Source organism: Chiloscyllium plagiosum, chromosome 4, assembly GCF_004010195.1.
Source record: "Chiloscyllium plagiosum isolate BGI_BamShark_2017 chromosome 4, ASM401019v2, whole genome shotgun sequence".
NCBI lineage: Eukaryota > Metazoa > Chordata > Chondrichthyes > Orectolobiformes > Hemiscylliidae > Chiloscyllium > Chiloscyllium plagiosum.
In genome coordinates, this window is record NC_057713.1 from 51,556,967 (window position 1) to 51,579,341 (window position 22,375).

The window sequence follows — 22,375 nt, forward strand, 5'->3', positions numbered from 1 at the left end:
CCAGAAGTTGATGCAACTTTTTCTCAACCTGTTCAGAGATGTTATTACACACCTCTGGAGCAGGTACGACTTGAACCTGGGTGCCTCAGTTCAGGGTCGAGTGTGTAGTGCTGGAAAAGCACAGCAGGTCAGGCAGCATCCTAGAAGCAGGAGAATCGACGTTTCGGGCATAAGCCCATCATTAGGAATGATTCCTGATGAAGGGCTTATGCCCGAAACGTCGATTCTCCTGCTCCTCTGATGCTGCCTGACCCTCTGTGCTTTTCCTGCACTACACTCTCGACTTGGATCTCCAGCATCTGCAGTCCTCACTTTCTCCTCTCAGTTCAGGGCTAGGGATAAACCACTGCACCACAAGAGAGGCACCCCCCAGAAGTAGATGCATTTTACCACATTTGATTGGGAACAGGTCTTCCATATTGAAGAATTTAATAGCTTCAATGACCTCCTAATAATCCTGCTCAGAGCTGGTGTGGATGGTGGGTGGAGGAGGACAACTTACCTTGTGCTCTCTAACAGTGGCCTCAACTGTTGGACATACGTACTGCTGCTGCTGGAGATAACACCAAGCCAGTCTCAGGGCCTAGATATTATCCTTCAGTTTTTGTAGTTTATTCCATAGATCCCATTGATCATCCCATACTTCAATTTGGCAACATTTATTTTGAACATTTTTTTCCAAACCATTAAACAATCCTTCATTTGATGTTAATAAATATTCTCTATATTTGATTTTGTTAGATTTGTCACCATTCACAATACACAGCATTGTTTAAATTTAGCACATGGAATTAATATACTTGGTTGAATCACTGGAAGGTAAATTTAAGCTGTGGTTTGGGCAGATGCTCTATGGAATTCAATTTTACCTCTGAGGCAGAGCCAACTGGTTTAAACCTATCAAGTGAAGTGGTGGCAACAGGAGATTGTAGACTGGGTAACTGGTGGTTTCCAGGACTGCTCTGTGTCAGTGGATTTGTTAAGGAGAAGGAAGAGGCACATAATCCAGATGTTTGAGCTAAGCACATCCAACAGATCAAATTTCTGCCAGGAGGGAGATAACATGAAGGAAACCCAATGTCAGCAACATCATTTGAACTCTGTACTGAGTTCAAAAAGACCACAGACATTTTTAAGAATGCTCATGAAGGGCAAATAAGGTCTGGTTAACTGTCACAATCTGGAGTTATTTAAATTCCCAGCCCTTTAGAAAATGGGACAAATGAATCCAGACTTAGTCAGTGTTATTCAGTGTTAGTAAGGGCTTTAAAAAAAACTTTCTGTAGTACTTTGACAGCCAGAACAATTTCTGTTGTATCTGTTTGTTGACATTTTCCTGAGGATTCTCTTATGAATGTTTGACTTATTTCCAAAGCAGATATTCTACTGGAGGGGATGACAGGAGGGAAGAATTCTGAATTCTGCTGAGTGCTTTATTGACAGGGAAAAGAACCTATGGAAGGAATGTCTGTCTTTTACTGTGGAGGATGAACAGAAATGTTTTTGTAAGAAATTGAACACTGAAAACAGAAGTTGATTATATATCAGATCTATAGAGTGAAAAGCTTAGACATTTAGGGCTGCTTTCATTTCATTTCAATTCCACCTGACTCCCAAGGTCCACACAGGGCATATACTGGGTGAGTTGATAAGAACGGTCACAGGGATATGGGGGTGTAACAATTAGGTATAAAGGACTTGGCAGGTTGGTGACGGATATCAGTTGACATGGGGGAGGGAAGAACACAAATTGAGTATGAGTTTGCAAGCATACATAAAGTTCAAAGTTTGTGAGAAGATTTGTAGCTCGGGTGCTCGTTGCTGTGGTTCTGTTCGCCGAGCTGGAAGTTTTTGTTGCAAATGTTTCGTCCCCTGTCTAGGTGACATCTTCAGTGCTTGGGAGTCTCCTGTGAAGCGCTTCACAGGAGGCTCCCAAGCACTGAGGATGTCACCTAGACAGGGGACGAAACGTTTGCAACAAAAACTTCCAGCTCAGTGAACAGAACCACAGCAGCATACATAAAGGCCCAAGGGTTTTATTTTGGCAGGGATGGGGGATTTGTTGAGGAATCCAACAATTCAACTGAAACCAAGAAGAATGCATTCTATAAAGTTCTCTTCCAAACTCTTGCTGAATTAATGCCTCCAGTCAATGAAGTCTCCATCCTTACTGTATTGCCTTTGTTAGAATTGCCTTGTTGTTTGGTTGATTCTGTGCACTTCACTTTTTTAAATAAGTAGCTAAAGTGGAAGGGGAAATTGGTGGTGCATTTGTGTGGTTGGTATGTGGGAAGGAGGTGGCACAAGGCTATATAAGTTGTGAATATTTGAAAAATACAACTTAAATAACTAAAAACAGTCAATTGAGGGGAACTAAAATATTCAAGAGCATGAACAAAGAACAATACAGCACGGGAACATGCCCTTCAGACCTCCAACTCTACACTGACACATTTTGCCCTTCCATTTTAAAACTGTCTTCACTTACAGGATCCATGTCTCTTTATTCCCTTCCTATTCATTTATTTGTTCAGGTGTTTCTTGAATGTTGCTAGTGTCTGCTTCCACCACCACCTCTGGCAGCATGTTTCAGGCACTCACGACCCTGTGTGAGAAAAACATGCTGAGCGCATCTCTTTTAAATTTCTCCCCTTGCACCTTGAACCTGTGTCCCTGGGTATTGCCGCCTCCCAGCTTGGGAAAAAGCCTTATACTTTACATTCTATGCCATCCACAATCTTATAAAGTTCTATCAAGTTGCCCCTTAACCTTCTGCATTCCAGTAAAAACAAACAGTCTTTCCAAACTTTCTTTATAGTTAAAATCTCCCATATCAGGCAACATCCTGGTAAATCTTTTAGATTAGATTAGATTAGATTATTTACAGTGTGGAAACAGGCCCTTCGGCCCAACAAGTCCACACTGACCCGCCGAAGCGCAACCCACCCATACCCCTACATTTACCCCTTACCTAACAGTACGGGCAATTTAGCATGGCCAATTCACCTGACCCTGCACATCTTTGGACTGTGGGAGGAAACCGGAGCACCCGGAGGAAACCCACGCAGACACGGGGAGAACGCGCAAACTCCACACAGTCAGTCGCCTGAGTCGGGAATTGAACCCGGGTCTCTGGCGCTGTGAGGCAGCAGTGCTAACCACTGTGCCACCGTGCCGCCCACTTATGTCTGATCTGTACCCTCTTCAAAGCAACCACATCCTTCTGGTAGTGTGATGATCAGAACTATATGCAATATTCCTGGCCTAACTAAAGTTCTGTAGAGATGCAATATAACTTGTCTATCTTTATATTCAATGCCCCTTCCAATGAAGGCAAGCATGCCATAGGCTCTTTCTTAAATTACCTTATTACCTGCACCGCCATCTTCAGTGGTCTGTGGGTACTTAAATAAATGATTTGGATATGAGCATAAGAGGTATAAGTCAGGAAGTTTGCAGATAACACTAAAATTGGAGGTGTAGTGGACAGCGAAGGTTCCCTCAGACTACAATGGGTTCTTGATCAGATGAGGAGTGGCAGATAAAGTTTAATTTAGATAAATGCGAAGTGCTGCATTTTGGGAAAGCAAGCCTTAGCAGGACTTATACACTTAATGGTCCTAGAGGGTGTTGCTGAACAGAGACCTTGGAAGTACAGTTGCAGGTAGATAGGATAGTGAAGGCGGCGTATGCTCTCCTTTATTGGCCAGAGTATTGAGTACAGGAGTTGGAGGTCAGGTTGCGGCTGTACAGGACATTGGTTAGGTCACTTTTAGAATATTGCATGCAATTTTGGTCTCCTTCCTATTGGAAGGGTGTTGTGAAACTTGAAAGGGTTCAGAAAAAATTTACAAGGATGTTGCCAGGGTTGGAGGATTTGAGTTACAGGGAGTGGTTGAATAGGCTAGGGCTGTTTTCCCTGAGTGGGGGTGTCCAGAACTAGAGAGCATAGGTTTACGGTGAGAGGAAAAAGATATAAAAGAGACCCAAGGGGCAATGTTTTCATGCAGAGGGTGGTGCATGTATGGAATGGGCTGTTAGAGGAAGTGGTGGAGGCTAGTAAAATTGCAATATTTAAATGGCATCTGGATGGCTATATGAATAGGAAGGGTTTAGAGGGATATGGGCTTGGTGCTGGCAGGTGGGACTAGATTGTGTTGGGATATCTGGTCGGCATGGACAGGTTGGACCGAAGGGTCTATTTCTGTGCTGTATATTTATATGACTATGAACTGCACACCTCGATCCCTCTACATATCAATGCTCCTAACGAGTTCTGCCTTTCACTCTATAATTTTCACCTGGACTTGACCTTCCAAAGTGCATCACCTCCCATCTGTCCACAAGACAACTATAGACGATAAGTTGTGTGTAGAATGTTTAAGAACGAATAGGTTGCAAAAGGGACAACAGAGGATCATGATATGGTAGACACCTCAAAAGAATTGTTAATAAATCCTGGATCTGGTCATTAATCCCAAATCTTACAAACTTGATTTGAGTTTTTTTGAAGAAGTAACAAAGTGGATTGATAAGGGCAGAGTGGTAGATGTGATCTACGTGGACTTCAGTTAAGTCATTCGACAAGGTTCCCCATGGGAGACTGATTAGCAAGGTTAGATCTCATGGAATACAGGGAGAACTAGCCATTTGGATACAGAACTGGCTCAAAGGTAAAAGACAGAGGGTGGTGGTGGAAGGTTGTTTTTCAGACTGGAGGACTGCAACCAGTGGAGTGCCACAAGGATCAGTGCTGGGTCCTCTACTTTTTGTCATTTACATGAATGATTTAGATATGAGCATAAGAGCTACAGTTAGTAAGTTTGCAGATGACACCAAAATTGGAGATGTAGTGGACAGCGAAGAGGGTTACCTCAGATTACAACAGGATCTGGACCAGATGGGCCAATGGACTGAGAAGTGGCAGATGGAGTTTAATTCAGATAAATGAGAGGTACTGCATTTTGGGAAAGTAAATCTTAGCAGGACTTTTACACTTAATGGTAAGTTCCTAGGGAGTGTTCTGAACAAAGAGACCTTCGAGTGCAGGTTCATAGCTCCTTGAAAGTGAAGTCGCAGGTGGATAGGATAGTGAAGGCGGCGTTTGGTATGCTTTCTTTTATTGGTCAGACTATTGAGTACAGGAGTTGGGAGATCATGTTGCGGCTGTACAGGAGTTGGGAGGTTATGTTGCAGCTGTACAGGACATTGGTTAGGCCACTGTTGGAATATTGCGTGCAATTCTGGTCTCCTTCCTATCGGAAAGATGTTGTGAAACTTGAAAGGGTTCAGAAAAGATTTACAAGGATGTTGCCAGTGTTGGAGGATTTGAGCTATTGGGAGAGGCTGAACAGGCTGGGGCTGTTTTCCCTGGAGCGTCGGAGACTGAGGGGTGATCTTATAGAGGTTTACAAAATTATGAGGGTCATGGAGAGGGTAAATAGTCTTTTCCCTGGGGTCGGGGAGTCCAGAACTAGAGGGCATATGTTTAGGGCGAGAGGGGAAAGATATTAATGAGACCTACAGGGCAACTTTTTCTCACAAAGGGTGGTACAGGTATGGAATGAGCTGCCAGAGGAAGTGGTGGAGGGTGGTATAATTGCAACATTTAAGAGGCATTTGGATGGGTATATGAATAGGAAGGGTTTGGAGGGATATGGACCAGGTGCTGGCAGGTGGGACTAGATTGGGTTGGGATATCTGGTCGGCATGGACGGGTTGGACCGTAGGATCCGTTGGATGTACAGCATTGTTTCCATGCTGTACATCTCTACGACTCTAAGTGGGTTAATATCAAGAAACTGGAATGCAAGATTACAAATTATTTTAGAATTTACAAGTATTAAGGCATTGCAGACTGTTTTGAGACTGAGTATCTCACAACTAACCATTGTTCTGAATATTTGTGTTACACATTCAGTTACAAGGTATCAGGCAGTTGCTCAACCAACTAGACATAATAACAAATGCTGACAACAGGGGCGAACAAAATTATCTCTACAAGTTGCTCCCTACCACCACCTCAAGGGTGGTCAGAGATGATAACATATGCATGTTTTGTCAATAATGCTCTCATACTATAAACAAATGATGAATATGGGAAATAGTTTGGCAGAGACAAGTGTTTCCCCATTAGTAAGGCCTGATTCTTGAACCATAATATGATCTTGATTCCAGAGGGGGTACATCTTGTAGCTTTCAATCTTAAAATACATTTATGCCGACAATCCATGCAAGGGCAGCTCTTGAAATATGTTACAACAGATAAGCATGACCTCTAAGCTGATAAAATCAAGAAGACGACCAATGGAACATGATTTGGACAAAATTAACAATTAATCCAGGACAACAATCAGTACACAGTTACAAAAATGAGGACAAAAATATTTCGGCAGTCAGTTGGTCAATCCAAGGTTGATGGGATGTTGCATGCTTTCTTCTTGCTCTCACATAAGTTGCCATTGCCATCCTTTGGTTGTTCATTCATGGGGTGAGGGCATCACTGGCTAGGCCAGAATTTATTGCCCATACCCAATTGTCCAGAGGGCAGTTAAGAATCAAGAATATTGCTGTGGGTCTGGAGTCACATGAAGGCCACACCAGGTAGGGATGGCAGATTCCTTCCCTTAACGACGTTAGTGAATCAGATGGGTTTTTCCAAAAATCGGCAATGGTTAGACTCTCAATTCCAGATATTCATTGAATTCAAATTCCACCACCTGCTGTGGTGAGATTTGAACCCATGTCCCCAGAACATTACCTGGGCTTCTGGGTTAACAGTTCAGTGATAACACCACTAGTCCATTGCCTCCCCATCTGTGTTAACTCAAGGGCAAGTTGTGAAACAGGTTCTGTTGTGGACAATCCACTTCCTCTTCCAAGCTGTTGAGGTCAAAGTCAGTCTCCAAGTTTTCAGGGTATCCACTGTCTGCTTATCAACTGCCTGATTTAGATATTTCCCTCCCACATAGCCCCCTTTCACTTTTTCTTTTCATTTACCTTAATAACTTCATTTTCAACCCTTACAGCCTCTCCTCTAATTACAATTCGAAATGCCAAATATATAGATGAAAATTAAACAAAAAGGATGGACACATTGCATTAACCTTGAGGAAATGAACTATTCAGCCAAATGATTAGCAAAGTAATGACACTTATTTCAGGAAATTAGTGCTTCATAAAATACCGGTGCCATTTGGTTAAGAATATTTTTAAGGAAAATAACATTTCATTATAGTTTTTTTTATTTCTTGCTCCGTGACCAACAAGTTCAGTAAACCTTTCAAAAAGCTTTTAAAAATAAAAAGTACAAAGTTGAATGTATAAAATTAAGCTTCTCAATTTAAATAACTACAAATGAACATATTATCTACCAACAGTTTTTATATATTTGTGACTGTTGAATAGATATCTCTGTAGCACATTCTTACACAGTTCAATTTTTCTCTGAGACTATATACATTTCTGCTTAACAGTAATTCTAGTTCTTCAGATTCTCATCTATGGAGATATATTACCCTATGTGAAGCTTAAGAAAATTCTTTTTGTAAAACAAGAGTTTAGCAACCAAATTTCACAGAGGAAAATATACCCACAAAACATCTACATTTGTTCTAACTCTTCTGTCCAATGACAAAGAACTTCCATTTGTTCTAAGCCTTTCTTTTCCGTGACAAAGTACTTCCATTTGTGTCCATTCCAGATCCTGAAGGTGGCTGCTGTGATTTTTTCAAAGGTATTGAAACCCACTCTTCTGTACTGTTACAAAGAAAAGATAATAGTTTCATTACTCTATTGCTATTTCATTAGAAAATGAAACTACCAAAGATTTACACATCCCTAAAAGCAATAAATAGCTAGCATTTCTGTCAGAAAATAGCTTTGATAACATACCTATATGTTTTCTTCGCACTCTCTCTTCTCATTTTTTTGCTTGGAGCCTGTCCATCAGATAAATCTAACGCAAATGCTTTGGGACTGCTGTCAGAAGTTGCTCTTGTTGGAGTCATTCCTGTAAACAGGTAAAACATAGCAATTAGTATAATTGTGATTTTTTTAAAACCTGAAGAATAATACTAACTTTGTATTGGGTAATCTAAACTAGTTACAGAATTACATGTTCTTTTGTACTGTACTGAAAAAACAAAAACGACCAGAGGGTCAGTTTCATTCTTTTTAAAAAACATTCATTCATGGAATGTGGGCATCGCTGGCTAGGCTGGCATTTATTGCCCACCTCAATTTGCCCAGATGGCAGTTAAGAGTCAATGACGTTTTTGTGGGTCTGGAGTCAGAGAGACAAGGGAAGAATGGCAGTTTCCTTCTTAAAGGACATTAGTGAACTAGATGTCATTTTTTAAGACAATCAACAATGGTTTAATGATCATTAAACTCTCAATTCCAGATTTCAACTAATTCAACTTCCATCATTTGCAATGGCAGGATTTAAACCCAGGTCCATAGAAGATTACCTGGGTCTTTGAATTAATAGTCTAGTGATAACACTACGAAGCTATCACCTGTATAATGGACTTCCAACATATTATTCCTTGCTAGCACTTAAACATAATCTAAAATATATGGAAATAGTATTTTTAGTTTGCAAGAACATTTCAAATCTGGTTATAATTTATTGTTTGGCAGACTTAGCCAGGGAATAATTAAACAATGATGAAATTTCAATAAAATCTCAATCTTCAAGCAACATAATATTGGGTAAAACCATAAAGCTGTGGGGCATCTTGCATGTGAATCAAGACATTTTCTTTCAGCTCAAATATACTTTATGTTGTAATCCACTGAAGGTGTAAGGTGTTCTGTACTGCTGGCAAAAATGACAATTGGATGAACAATGGGATCAATAATCTATCTCTTTAAATAAAATTTATGGATTCAGAAAGGAAGAGGACTGATGCAAGAGGTTGGATGGAAGTGGGAAAATTATAGTCAAAAACAGCAACAAAAACTAATAGAAATACTAAACTGAGCCAGAAAAAAAAAACACTCAAAGGTCAAATCTAAAAGTCTGAAATGTGGCAAACATCTTACCACATGCAAGAATCATATCCATTAACTTAGAGTTCCTTTCCTCAGGCGCACAAATTGATTGGTTTTGCAATAATCAAGTACATCCTGTTTAAAAGCTTTACTATGAACTCCATATTTCTACAGCACTTTTGCTAGACAATTAATGCACACACATCTAGCTCATTCCTGAAAAGTTACTGGAAAGCAAAGGGTTGATGTAGTTTGTTTAAAAAAAGTTTCAGAGTGATGTAAATCAGCCAACAATCTCCAGAAATTTGAAACTCATGGCAGATCATCTTCCTCTGAGCATGCTGATCAATTTGGACACGGTGTGCATTGAGCGTTCACAGTTATTTTTCCATGAAGGTTTGCATTATCGTGTATTTAGGGCACTGATAACTTGCCTAGCTGTTGCTCTATTTGCTTGAGTTGGTTCTCTTGTTCATTAAGCTCTTTGTGCTTCAGGGTCATTTCTGGAGAACCAAGATATTTCAGCTGCAGATCCAGTTCCTGATTGACGTTATTAAGCTTGATCAGAGCAGAGCGATATTGCTGGATAAGATCTACAAAAGAAATAAAGCTCCTAAAAATATGCAATATACAAAGCACCATTTAAAAAGAAAAGATCCAGTACATTTCTGTTAGGTAAATTAACAAAATCAATCAATCAAACTGCAGTGGAAAAAAAGCTTCCAAGTTTGAAGTTTTAGAGTATCTTTCAGCAAAATATATTTTTGCCTTACTTTTATTTGGACACATGCTGAGTTTCTGATCATGGCTGGACCACCAGGCACCCAAGTATTTACTTATAAAAATTAACAAAGCAGAAGACCAGTAAATACAGACCAGTCTCTCAGTAGGCAAAGTGGCACATGGCCAAAGTGTAAAAACTGGACACATGTTTATTCTGGTTTGAGGGGTTGTCTATGGATTAGAACGATTCTCTATCATTGTAACACATCTCTTTTAAGGGAGAAGATAAAATCACCTGTAATATTTGGCAGGATTTATTTTCAAATAGAGAATAATCACCATATTAATGTGATATCCAAAGTAAAACTTTGAAGTTAAAGTGCCAGCAGTTAATTATTTCATTGCCCTGACTAGTTTTTAAATATTTCAAAGAATCAAAATTCCTGTGTTCAAAGTCTGGAGAAATGTTGAATCGGACTAAAAAGGAAATGAAAATTAATCAGATATTGTTCAAATCAACAAAATGCTCTCAGTAGAAACAGATCAAAAGACAGAGGTATTTTATGTTTATGAAAATGTCCATCATACTACTGGGACGGTTCATATGGTGAATAGTGGGAGTCGACAAGCGTGACGCTGGAAAAGCGCAGGTAAGGCAGCATCCACAGAGGAGAGTTGATATTTCGGGCATAAGCCCTTCATCAGGAATGGCCCTCACTTTCTCCTGTGTAGTGAACAGGTGGCAGGTCTGATTGATAAGACTGTTGCTAAATATCGTCCAGACTGCAAACATGAGAACTTGACTTAAGCACCCTTAGGTTTGGATGGGTGAAAATTAGACAAGATCACCACTGACCCCTGCTGGTGCATAACATATTCTTTTAGATACATATATTTTTGCAACAGGAACTAAGTAAATCACATTCTGCATGGTTAATTTGTGTAACGTGGCCAATTATTACTTTACCCAATGTAAAGAGATTATACAGTAAAAGAGAAACGTTACAGGCCAGAAAGGTGATTGGTTTGATTGCTATTATTAATATCACAATCCAGAGTGGTGATGAGATCATTAAAATATCTGAGAAAATATTGATTTTAACAGATTTCCTCCTTGAGCATCTGTAACAATTCTCCAATGACACAACATCAAATGTCTTTGTAAAATCTATATGTGCACTACATTACATAATAAAAAGTCATTTGTTTGAAAACTCTATTTATCAACTATGAGCTGCCTCTAACATCTTTATCTCCAAACGTTCAATCAACGCTGGCTATTTGGATTTTGGGAATCAGCTCAAAACTGATAGATGAATGAATGTTACTTGTCCAGGAATGTTGTAACCACAAACATCAGCAGCAAAATGCCCTGGCTAATTAATATCTTCACTGCATCCTAGTCCTCACTAAAGCGAGCCAACTTATCCTAAATGAAATCAGGAAGCCAGTATTATCAACTAAACCTGAACTTGAGGCAACAGATGCAGCCAAGGAGGGGTTCTAATGCAAGATGCAAATCTCTGGAATGGCATGATAGATACAATAGAAGTAGGAAGCTTAAACTCCTACAGAGTCCTTTTCCTGTTGAAATGTCTAGAGTATAACCCTGTCACGGCCAACTTCCTATTCTGCCAGCCAAAGACAACACCTCATGACACCAGCTGTTACGCAAACACAGGCACTAAACAGCATAATTGCTCAAAAAATGAACTGCAGAGATGTATACATCACCCACATTTATCAATAACCGCTGAAACAATCACTGCCTTATTCATTCTACCATTGCCATCAGCCAGGTCCCCAAACAACAGAGAAAGTAGAAGCAATGTCACAAGGAAAATGAAGACATCACCAAGGTGACCCTTCTCAGTCATAACTTCAATGCCAACCTCTCACCCTCCAGCCACCAAGAGCTAGTGCACCATTTGTACTTTGTCAACTCATAAGTAGCTGAAGAAAAGGTCTTTGGTTTCTCTACCAGGGAGCATTGTGACAGTTTGGCAAAAATGACAGAGATGCAGGATACAACTGACCACAAGCATAAAGCTTTCACAAACTAGAAGTTTCAAGTCTCAAGAGTAAAGCATAAACCTAGCATAAAAACACAACAAAGAAGATATGGTGGGTAGAAAGTGCTTGAGAGATCAACAACATTTAGAAATGAACAATTGTGCATTGCTTCTTCAATATAGTCAAAATGAGCTATAGTTCAAGCAGCTGAGGGACCTATTCTGCCAAGATCCAAACATGGAAGACAGTTTAAGGGAGACATCAGGGCTCACTACAGAAAATACTTTGAAATAATCCTCAACTGAAACTATCCTCAGCTTGGATGTCTTCCAATTCCATTCCTTCATATGCCACCAAGCTCAGATTCAGTGTTGTCCCAGTTTGTAATGAGGGTGGTAAAAACATTAAACCTCTGAAAATCACACTGCCTCTGGAACAGATGAATCCTAGCCCTAATTCTGAAACACAGTAGAAATGTACTCCAGCAATGGCTATACAACCTCATAGCTCTCACCTAGGAGAGGAAATATATGCCAGGGGATCGCAGGGATGCTAGTTGTGATTTTATTCAAGAAGAGAGCAATCCATGTGCAGTAGCTACACACCAGTCTTCCTACTGTCTGCCTGGGGAAAACAAACATTGCAATATCCTCTTCAATCTCAAACTCAGAAGGTGAAGTGATCCTTCCAGAGTTGCAGATCTGTTTCATCAAGAGACAGCAGATATGGTCTTCATTGGCTGGCAAAGTCAAAAGCTCAGGAAAGGCTCAAAGTCTTGTACATAGCCTTTTCAGCCTCACAAAAGCCTGTAACAGTCAAACAAAAAGGCTTAAGAAAAATCTTCTTCAAACTCGCCCTCAATTTGTCACCATTCTGTTTTACTCCAGGATGACATGCTAGTCACACATTAATAGAACCACCATTAAACTTGTGAAGAATAGAATCAAACAAGGCTGTGTCATTGCACCAATACGCTTCTTCATTTTTCTCACTCCAGCAAATTATCTACATGCTAGTAGAAAATCTACAGGATGATAAATCACTCAACACAAGCTGCCTTCAATCCAAAGCAAAAATCATCCCAACTTTAGTCAGCGCTTCAGTAAGCAGAAGTTACTTGCCTGCACTCACCCAAATTGTGCTCCAGGTTACTGTTGTCACTATCATAGAGTTCTCTTTCATGTGAAAAAAGCTGCCTTTTAATAGCACCAGGAAAACTAAAGTTCTCTTCCAATTGATTCCCACAACAAACATCACATCCAGTGTGACAGTGAGATCCAGGAAATATGGATATTTCCCTGTATCTTGACAAGTGTACTCCTGACAAAGGCAGTCAGGGATGAAGAACTTCATCTAAAATGTACTGACCTACCCTTCAGCAGACTAAGGAAGTGAAATTTAGGATAAAGGATCTCAAAACCCAAGACAGAGGGGATAGCTTATTGGTTATCAGTGAGAAAGCATGCCCGAAGCGTCGATTCTCCTGCTCCTTGGGTGCTGCCTGACCTGCTGCGCTTTTCCAGCAACACATTTTCAGCTCTAGGTGTCAGTGACCCTTATATTCCAATATGCTATGGAGAGGTGAACAATCTATAGCAGGCAAAGTACCTTTGCAAGATCCTCTAAATTTAGTGGGATGAAAGACAGTCGAACAGCCACCAATATGCCCAGCATCAAAGCATTATTCACCCAAAACCACTTCTGTTGGGCTACACATGTTTGTTGGTCTAAAGTCCAACCACCCAAAATAACAGCTCTACCTCGAGCAGTCATCATCACACAGGATTCCAAAGAGGTCAACAGAACAACTTCAGAATGTCATCAAAGTTTCCAAGAGATCAAACATCCGCACTCAACTCATGGCACTCCTGGTTTGTGGAACAAAGTGGAGGAGGTTTTTTCAGGTAGGCACTGAATAAATCTGAAGACTTTGTTGAGAACGTTCAGAGATAAAACTGAGATGTCAGAGGGCACACAGCTACCAAGGATCAATTACGTTTCTTGGGGATTTGAAGCACAAGAAAGATGACCAAAGAAAGATTATCTTCAACCAATAGAACAGAATAAGACACCTGTGCCCAGTCAACCAGGATCATAAACTAGTGTCTCAAATTAGTTCAAATGAAAAATACTGTTTTTGAGCATTATCCTTTTGCACTTGTTCTAAATATAATAAATTCTGTGAAGTACTGAAAACTTTTTCTTTTACATAGAATGGCTCTTTTTACTACTTAGGATCAGTAAACTTTAAGAATGGTTCTCTCAAACTTGGACCACAATTGTAACTGAATCAGGTTCTGCATTTAAAGTTGAAGTGAATCCCAATATCTTCCAGGAGAAAATGAGTACTGCAGATGCTGGAGATCAGAGTCAAGAGTGTGGTGTTGGAAAAGTACAGCAGGTCAGGCAGCATCCGAGGAACAGGAGAATTGACAAAAGCCTTCATCAGGAACAAGGCTTGAGAGTCAAGGGGGTGGAGAGAAAAATGGGAGGGGGGGTGGGGCTGGTGGGGAAGGTGGTAGCTGAGAGTGCAGTTGGCACCTTCCCCCCCCCCCATTTATCTCTCCAGCCCCTTGGCTCACAAGCCTCATTCCTGATGAAGGGCTTTTGCCCAAAACATCGACTCTCCTGCTCCGCGGATGCTGCTTAACCTGCTGTGCTTTTCCTGCACCACACTCAACCATAATATCTTCCGCTTGTAAAATACAATCTCCAAGAAACGTTAACCTTGTTTCCCTCTCTGGACACTGTCTAGACCTGTTGAGCATCTCCAACATGTTGTTTTTGTTTTAGATTTCCAGCATCTGCATTATATTGCTTTTCACAGTTATCCATTCATTTCCCAGAATTACTCAAGTGAAAATCCTGACTTATTTATGAGAATAATATTCAATGCAATCTGAAACATACCAATTTGAGAATTCAGTGTATGATAAGCTTTTGGTAGAGGAGCTCCAAACACCAGTCCTCGAAGTTTATCAATTTGTGGAGCTTTGTTTTGAAGGCCTCCAAACTTCCCATTGCTTCGAATTCTGTCCCCATCTCTGGTCAGCAAGGTAGGGCAATGGGTGATTTTCACAACCTAAAAATGGTATATTAAAGTGAAATTAAGCAAAATTTCAGAATCACAGCTCACTTAAAAATGTAGAATAGTATTTCTAGCAAACTTCATTGAATTATATCTACAACTTAATTCTTAAGCAATGATCGATTGCATGACATAGCCTACTGTATTACACAGCACATTTTCACATGCCATGCAAAGGTAATAACTAGGTCTCATGCACATTATGACTAGGTGCTGGAGTTGATCAGCTCCACTCTTTCACTGTCCCTTGGTCGATTACAACAAATTTTTTTGATTTTTTTTTAAGCATGCAACTACTGTAATTCAATTAACACATGATTAAGTAGATCAAAAATCAAGGAGCAAATTCATTACATTTGTTCTTAAGTGAAAGGAAGAGGAGTTCTATTACTTGCTACCCTGAAAAGAAACAAAAATGCAACAAACGCAATAAATATTTTGAAGGAATAACACACGCTTGGAATAAAAATGAAACAGATGTACTGTACTAGGACTTCTTTTGCAGCTGGTTTGCTAGTGCTGTTGGGAAAGAAGTTTAAACTAGTCCAACAGCGGGTGGGGAGGCTACACATTATATAGTAAAGGAACCAAAAACAGTAAAGCAAGCCTTGATTGCTTCTAATCCTCATCGTATTTATAAGTAAAACAGATGAGTTAAGAATGTGGAATAACACATGGAATGTGATATGGTTATCATCACATATGGTTGTAGTTGAGGGAGAGGCAGGACTGGCAACTCAACATTAAGGTATAGGATCTTCAAGACAGTTAAGCATCTGTGTAAGATAGGTGGTGGTTTTGCATTATTAATTAAGGAGTCAATTACTGCAGTAAGGAGAGATGATATCTTGGAAGGGTCTCCAATGAAACTTTGTTTTGGGTTTGAAAATAAGAGGTCAGTCACATTGCTGGGAAAGTATTACAGATCCCCAAACAATCAACAGGTAAGAGCTGCAGAGATAGATAACTGGCTGAGGTATGAGATTAGAATATTAGGAATTGTGCAATGCTGGACCTAATTTTGGGGAACAAACACAAGGTGTTTGAGGTGGTAGTAAGGCAGCATTTTAGTGATAACAACCACACACAGTACAACCAATTTTATTATGGGAAAGGAAAATGATGCTCTGTAAAAATCAGGGTTTTCAATTGGGAAAAGGCAGGATCTGGCCAAAAACGACTGGGAACAGCTACTTCGAGGTAAATGAACAACAAAAGAGTAGGCAGGGGGGTAGGAGTGTTCAAAAAGGAAATGGGGAAAGCACATGCCCAACATGTTCAATTAGGGTGTCATATAGGAGCAACAAGCTCAGAGAACCCGGATGTCTAGGAATATTCAGGACTTCACGGGGGGCGGGGAGAGAAAGAAAGCGAGGGAAAGGAAGGGAGAGGGAAAGGAAGGAGAGAGAGAGTGTGAAAGAGAGAGAGACCTTTAGTAGCTGCAAAGGAAGCAAATCAATAGAGGCTTGAGTAGATAAAGTGCAGGAAGAAACTTAAAGCCATGAGGAGATCGAAGAGGTATGAATAAACACTGGTGACAAAATCAGGGAGAATCCCAAGACATCCTGTAAATACATTAAAGGGAAAGAGTATAACCAGGGAACTAATACAATTCATTACAAAGGGAGCATTGTGTGTGGGGAAGGAGGGGGTAAAGTGTGAACTTCACTTCAATCTTCATTCAGGAGGAGAATGATGATGATGATGTAGGTACAGAATTTGAAGACTGGGACAGAGGTTCTTGATTATATTGACATAGGGAGTAAGGCAGCATTTTAACAGGCTTAAAAGTGGAATCCCCAATTCCAGATGAGTTAGATTCCAATCTGCTATGGGGGGGGACCCCAAAAGGAAGAAACTGGGGGTTTTCACCCAAATTTTTAATTCCTCTTTGGCCACGGGGGAGATACCAGAGGACTGCAGTATAGCTAATATAGTTTTATACTTAAAGAGGGGTGACAGGGATAAACAGAGAATTATAGACCAGTGAGCCACACAACAGTGGGAGGGAAACTACTGGAGAAAATTCCAAATCTGCACGGTTTGATCAGTGATAGTCAGCAAGGCTTTGAAAAGGGACTCCTTGCCTAACAAATTTGATGGTTTTTTTTGAGGTGTGTGTAGATGAGGGCAGTGCATTTGATAGACTGTGTTTTTCTGACAAGGTCCCACTTTGGAGACTGACAAAGAAGGTAAAAACATACAGAATTCAGAACAACTTGGCAAGATGAATCCAAAACTGACTTAGTGGCAGGAGACAGAGTGGTGGCAGAAGGCTATTTGAGAGATCAGAAGCCAATGTCCAATGAAGGGCTACAGACTTCCATGATTAGATGAGAATGTGGAAGGGGAGGGGGTTGCTTATCCACAGATCCCTGAAACCAAAAAGACACTGGTTAATAAAGGTAGTTAAGGTGGCATACGGGACACTTGATTTCGACTTTGCAGGACTTTGGATAGGACACAGTTGAACAGTCCACAGTTCTGGTTGCCACAATATAGGAAGCACATAGTTTCACTAGAGGGGGCAAAGAGGAAATTAACCAGGCTGCTGCCAAGATTGAAATATTTTAGCTATGAAGAGAGGCTGTATAGTGTCAGGTTGCTTTCTTCAGAGAAGAAAAGGCTGAGGCTGAACTGAGGTGCATAAGATTAAGAGAGGCATGGATAGAATGCACAGGAAATAGCCGTTCCCCTTAGCTCAAGGACCAATTAAAAAGGCAAGTACAAATCTAAGGTGAAGGGCAGGAGGTTCAGAGGGGATTTGAGGAAAGATGTTTTTCCATAGGGTACACTTTTTATGGGGTGGTAGAAATGGGAAACCTCAACTTTTAAAAAAGTACATGGATGAGTACTTAAAATGTCATAACATCCAAGGTTATAGGCAAAGCGCTAGAAAGTGAGAATGAGTGTAGACAGATTGGTGCAGAGCCAATGGGCCTTTTCTGCATTATATAATGGAGATGTTTGATAACGTGTGACGCTGGGGTGGCACAGGGGCTCAGTGGTTGCCTCACAGACTTGTGTTCAATTCCAGCCTCGGAAAACTATCTGTGTGGAGTTTGCAAGTTCTCCCACTATCTGCATGGATTTCCTCTGGGTGCTCCAGTTTCCTCCCACTGTCCACAGATGTGCAGTTTAGGTGAATTGGCCATGCTAAATTGCCCATAGTGTTCAGGGATGAGTAGGCTAGGTGCATTAGCCAAGGGAAATGTAGAGCAATAGGGTAGGGGAATGGGTCTGGGTGAGATACTCTTCGGAGAGCTGGAGTGGACTTGTTGGGCCAAATGGCCTGTTTCCACACTGTAGGGATTCTATGAAATTTTGTGAAATAAAAGTTCATTGTGCAAAAAAGGAGACAATAATGCAGGGCTAACATATTAGAAGATAGAAAATTGGCTGGCTGTAAAAAACAGCATAAACATGATCAGAAATTAAAATCACAAATTGGTTTTTCTCCAATTATAAGGATGTGTCAAATGGAGTGCTATAGTGACAAGATTTGGGGCCCTTTTCAATTTATAACAATAACTTCAATGAGAGGAGTGAAGGCATGATAGCCAATTTTGCAGTTGCTTCAAAGATAGGTAGAAAAATATGGCGTAAACAGGAAATAAGAAGATTCCAGACATATACGTAGACTGTTGTGGTTCTGTTCGCCGAGCTGGGAATTTGTGTTGCAGACGTTTCGTCCCCTGTCTGGGTGACATCCTCAGTGCTTGGGAGCCTCCTGTGAAGCGCTTCTGTGATCGTTCCTCTGGCATTTGTAGTGGTTTGAATCTGCCGCTACCGGTTGTCAGTTCCAGCTGTCCGCTGCAGTGGTCGGTCCAGGTCGATGTGCTTATTGATTGAATCTGTGGATGAGTGCCATGCCTCTAGGAATTCCCTGGCTGTTCTCTGTTTGGCTTGTCCTATAATAGTAGTGTTGTCCAGGTCGAATTTGACAGCCAGGGAACTCCTAGAGGCATGGCACTCATGCACAGATTCAGATTCAATCAATAAGCACATCGACCTGGACCCAATATACCGACCACTGCAACAGACAGCTGGAACTGACAACCGGAAGCGGCAGATTCAAACCACTACAAATGCCGGAGGAAAGATCACAGAAGCGCTTCACAGGAGGCTCCCAAGCACTGAAGATGTCACCTAGACAGGGGACGAAACGTCTGCAACACAAATTCCCAGCTCGGCGAACAGAACCACAACGAGCACCCAGGCTACAAATCTTCTCTCAAACTTTGGGGCAAAAAATCTGGCATATGAAATACAGAGGAACCTCAATTATCCAGCATTCGATAATCCAAACGTTGAAATATCCAGCAAGATTGCAAGGGCCCAGTGCTTGGCTAAACTATATTATCCGGAATTTGATTAACCAAACTAACTACTTCCCGCCTGTGTCCTTTGGATAATCGAGGATCCTCTGTATTATGTGAAATGGTTCACTTTGGAAGGAGGAATGCAAAAGTGAATATAATTTCAGACAAGTTGACAAACTCCAAGGTGCAGAGGCACCTAGGTATTATACAGTGAATTAAAATTAGTATGCAATTACACCAAGTGATTAAGGTGGTCGAATGAAATGTTATCTGCATTGCAAGACTAATTTAATATAAAAACAAGGATGCTATGCGTCATTTATACAGGGCACGTGGTGAGACCACATCCCATATATTGTGTGTAATTTTGTTCTCCACATTAAAGAAAAATGCACTGAAGGCAATTCATAATATGTATCGAAGAACATCCTGGACTGATCAAGTTGTCTTATAAAAATAGGTTGGGCAGACTGATTTACTTCCACTGAAGTTAAGAGAAAAGAGGGGTCACTTGATTGAATTATATAATATCCTGAACAGTATTAACAAGGTGGTTGTGGAAAGAATATTTCTTTTTTTGGTTAAATCCAGAATTGGGAGAAGCCATTTAAAAAGTGGCAGTTGCCTTTCAGGACTTTAGAACTCTATACTTCACAAGGCTTTGAAGCTCGGATCACTGGATATTTTTAGGATGAAGGTAGTTAGGTTTTTGTTAGGCAAGGGACTCCAAGTTCAGAGATAGATGGGAATGTGGAGTTCACAACTCAAACAAATCAGTCATTACCCTACTTAAATGGCAGAGGGGTTTTGAGGGGCTGAATGGCCTACATTCGCTTCCAATTCATATATGTTTGTATGTATACAAAAAAGCATAGGAAATAAAGCAAAAATATGGTGGGGGAGGTCTGTTCAGAACGAAGAAGAACAAAAAAATGAAAAGGCAATTGCCATTTATAGCTCCGAGAGACCTCAAATTGCAGGAATAACTCAAGTCCTAACTGGTCAGCTGCTTTTACTTGACATGACAATGTTACAGATCTTGCGAGGTCTCAACAAACAGTGGTTGTTCCAAACTGCTTTTGCACCAATCACTAACTTTTAAGGAGAGGGATGCAGAGAAGAACTATCAATATCCTTGCTGTTATCCGCCAGTTTTGCTTTCTGCTGCTCAAAGGCAGCTATTGTTACAGTTTCTTTGCAGATTCTAATGCCAATATCATTGCTCAATTCCAAATTGCTTAGTTGTAGGCAACCTTTCATCTCTCAATATATGAAGTTATCACACAAGTGTGAATTAATAGGAGACAAGGATCGTAGTTTCCTGATGTGTCAACAAGTTTCAGTGACTCTTGATAAAAACGTTAATTTTGATACAGCCAGTTGTGTATTCTGTATGGGCTCCCTAGACTTGCCTCGATCTTGGGCAGGTGATCATAGCAAAATTTTGTTTAATATTTGTCCTTTTTAAAACTATTTATCTTTTCCATGAAAGGTCTCAGGTATAATAATCAGAAGATGGACATTGATAGTCTTTTTCTTTAAACTAGAATTATAAAAATAGAGAATAATCAAAAAACAAGAATGTACCTCTTTTCTATACTGATTGGCAGCATTTAAGTCATCTAGAATAATTGTATCTCCAAGAAGCATTCCAAACACTGAAATATAAAAATTCCATTCTAAGAAAATACTCTTGCCCACAAATTAAAAAGCTTACACACTACACAATTCAATATAACAAATTTACAGGTTAAACTGGAAAGCTGGGTTTTCCTTTGGTATGATCACTATTAAAAAATGCATTGCAACAACTTTTCAAAACCTGATCCTCTTATAAAATCTCATTATATGTTGACTAACATCCTCCACAGTAAGAAAGTTGTTAGTAGCTTCTTGTTCAAAAGTAACATTAGCTCAGAAACATTTGTCTCTTAAATTAAGTCCTCAAGAGTCTACTCAATTTCTCAGTCTGAAAATCAATCTTGGAAAATGCAGTTTATTATAACCAGATTTGATTATCTTATATACAGGACACAAATTTCTACTTGCAAAATTCCATGTGCGTCTACATATGGTGACAAAGATCTGTGCACTCTGAGGTTTACCAAATATAACATTCAGATGTAATGAAAGGAGGTTGAGAAAAACTAGTTCTAATGATCTGTCAGAAACAATGTACAATACACTAAAACAGATTACTAATTATCACCTTTATAAATAATATTAAAGGACATTAGAAAGATTGCAACACAGCTCATTTACACTTGCTAAAAGCCACAGATGTTCATATCCAGGGAGCCTGAAGAGTGTAGGGTGAATAGGCAGGGGGAACTGTAGGGCTGAGGACAACAGGGTAGATAGATGACGGTGCTGCAGGGTGGATGAACTTAGTTACCATGGCATCATGGTACAAGAGGCCATTCAAGTGGAGTTGAGAAGGAATACAGTTGTAGAGGTGGACAGCACAGCATGGGGATCGACATTCGCAGCAAAGAGCACAAGTCCATCTGTCAGGGTTCAGGACATCTGCTCAGAACTGGACAGTAACTATAGTAGTAGGGAGTGAATTAGCCATTTAGTTTAAGGAATAGGTCAATAGAGATGTAATGGCAGACAGTTAAGGATGCATTTCAGAATACAGAGATAAGACCATAAGACATAGGAGCGGAAGGCCATTCGGCCCATCGAGTCCACTCCGCCATTCAATCATGGCTGATGGGCATTTCAACTCCACTTACCCGCATTCTCCCCGTAGCCCTTAATTCCTTGTGACATCAAGAATTTATCAATTTCTGCCTTGAAGACATTTAGCATCCCAGCCTCCACTGCACTCTGTGGCAATGAATTCCACAGGCCCACCACTCTCTGGCTGAAGAAATGTCTCCGCATTTCTGTTCTGAATTTACCCGCTCTAATTCTAAGGCTGATCCATGGGTCCTAGTCTCCTCGCCTAACGGAAACAATTTCCTAGCGTCCACCCTCTCCAAGCCATGCGTTATCTTGTAAGTTTCTATTAGATCTCCCCTTAATCTTCTAAACTCCAATGAATACAATCCCAGGATCCTCAGCCGTTCCTCATATGTTAGACCTACCATTCCAGGGATCATCCGTGTGAATCTCCGCTGGACATGCTCCAGTGCCAGTATTCCTTCCTGAGGTGTGGGGACCAAAACTGGACACAGTACTCCAAATGGGGCCTAACCAGAGCTTTATAAAATCTCAGTAGCACAAC

The 22,375-nt window shown here is 40.5% G+C and overlaps 1 protein-coding gene across 2 annotated transcripts in view; it reads right to left on the minus strand.

The window, feature by feature from the left end:
• Positions 1-7,226: 7,226 nt before the first annotated feature.
• smchd1 (structural maintenance of chromosomes flexible hinge domain containing 1) overlaps positions 7,227-22,375 on the minus strand; it is a 129,671-nt gene continuing 114,522 nt past the window's right edge. For both annotated transcript variants that reach the window (XM_043688218.1, XM_043688217.1), the window contains exons 44-48: positions 20,731-20,801; positions 14,644-14,815; positions 9,432-9,590; positions 7,894-8,011; positions 7,227-7,758 (exon numbers count right to left, since the gene is read on the minus strand). In XM_043688218.1, the coding sequence (XP_043544153.1) occupies positions 7,653-7,758; positions 7,894-8,011; positions 9,432-9,590; positions 14,644-14,815; positions 20,731-20,801 (626 nt within the window). In that variant the 3' untranslated portion in view covers positions 7,227-7,652. The remainder of the gene's footprint in view (positions 7,759-7,893; positions 8,012-9,431; positions 9,591-14,643; positions 14,816-20,730; positions 20,802-22,375) is intronic.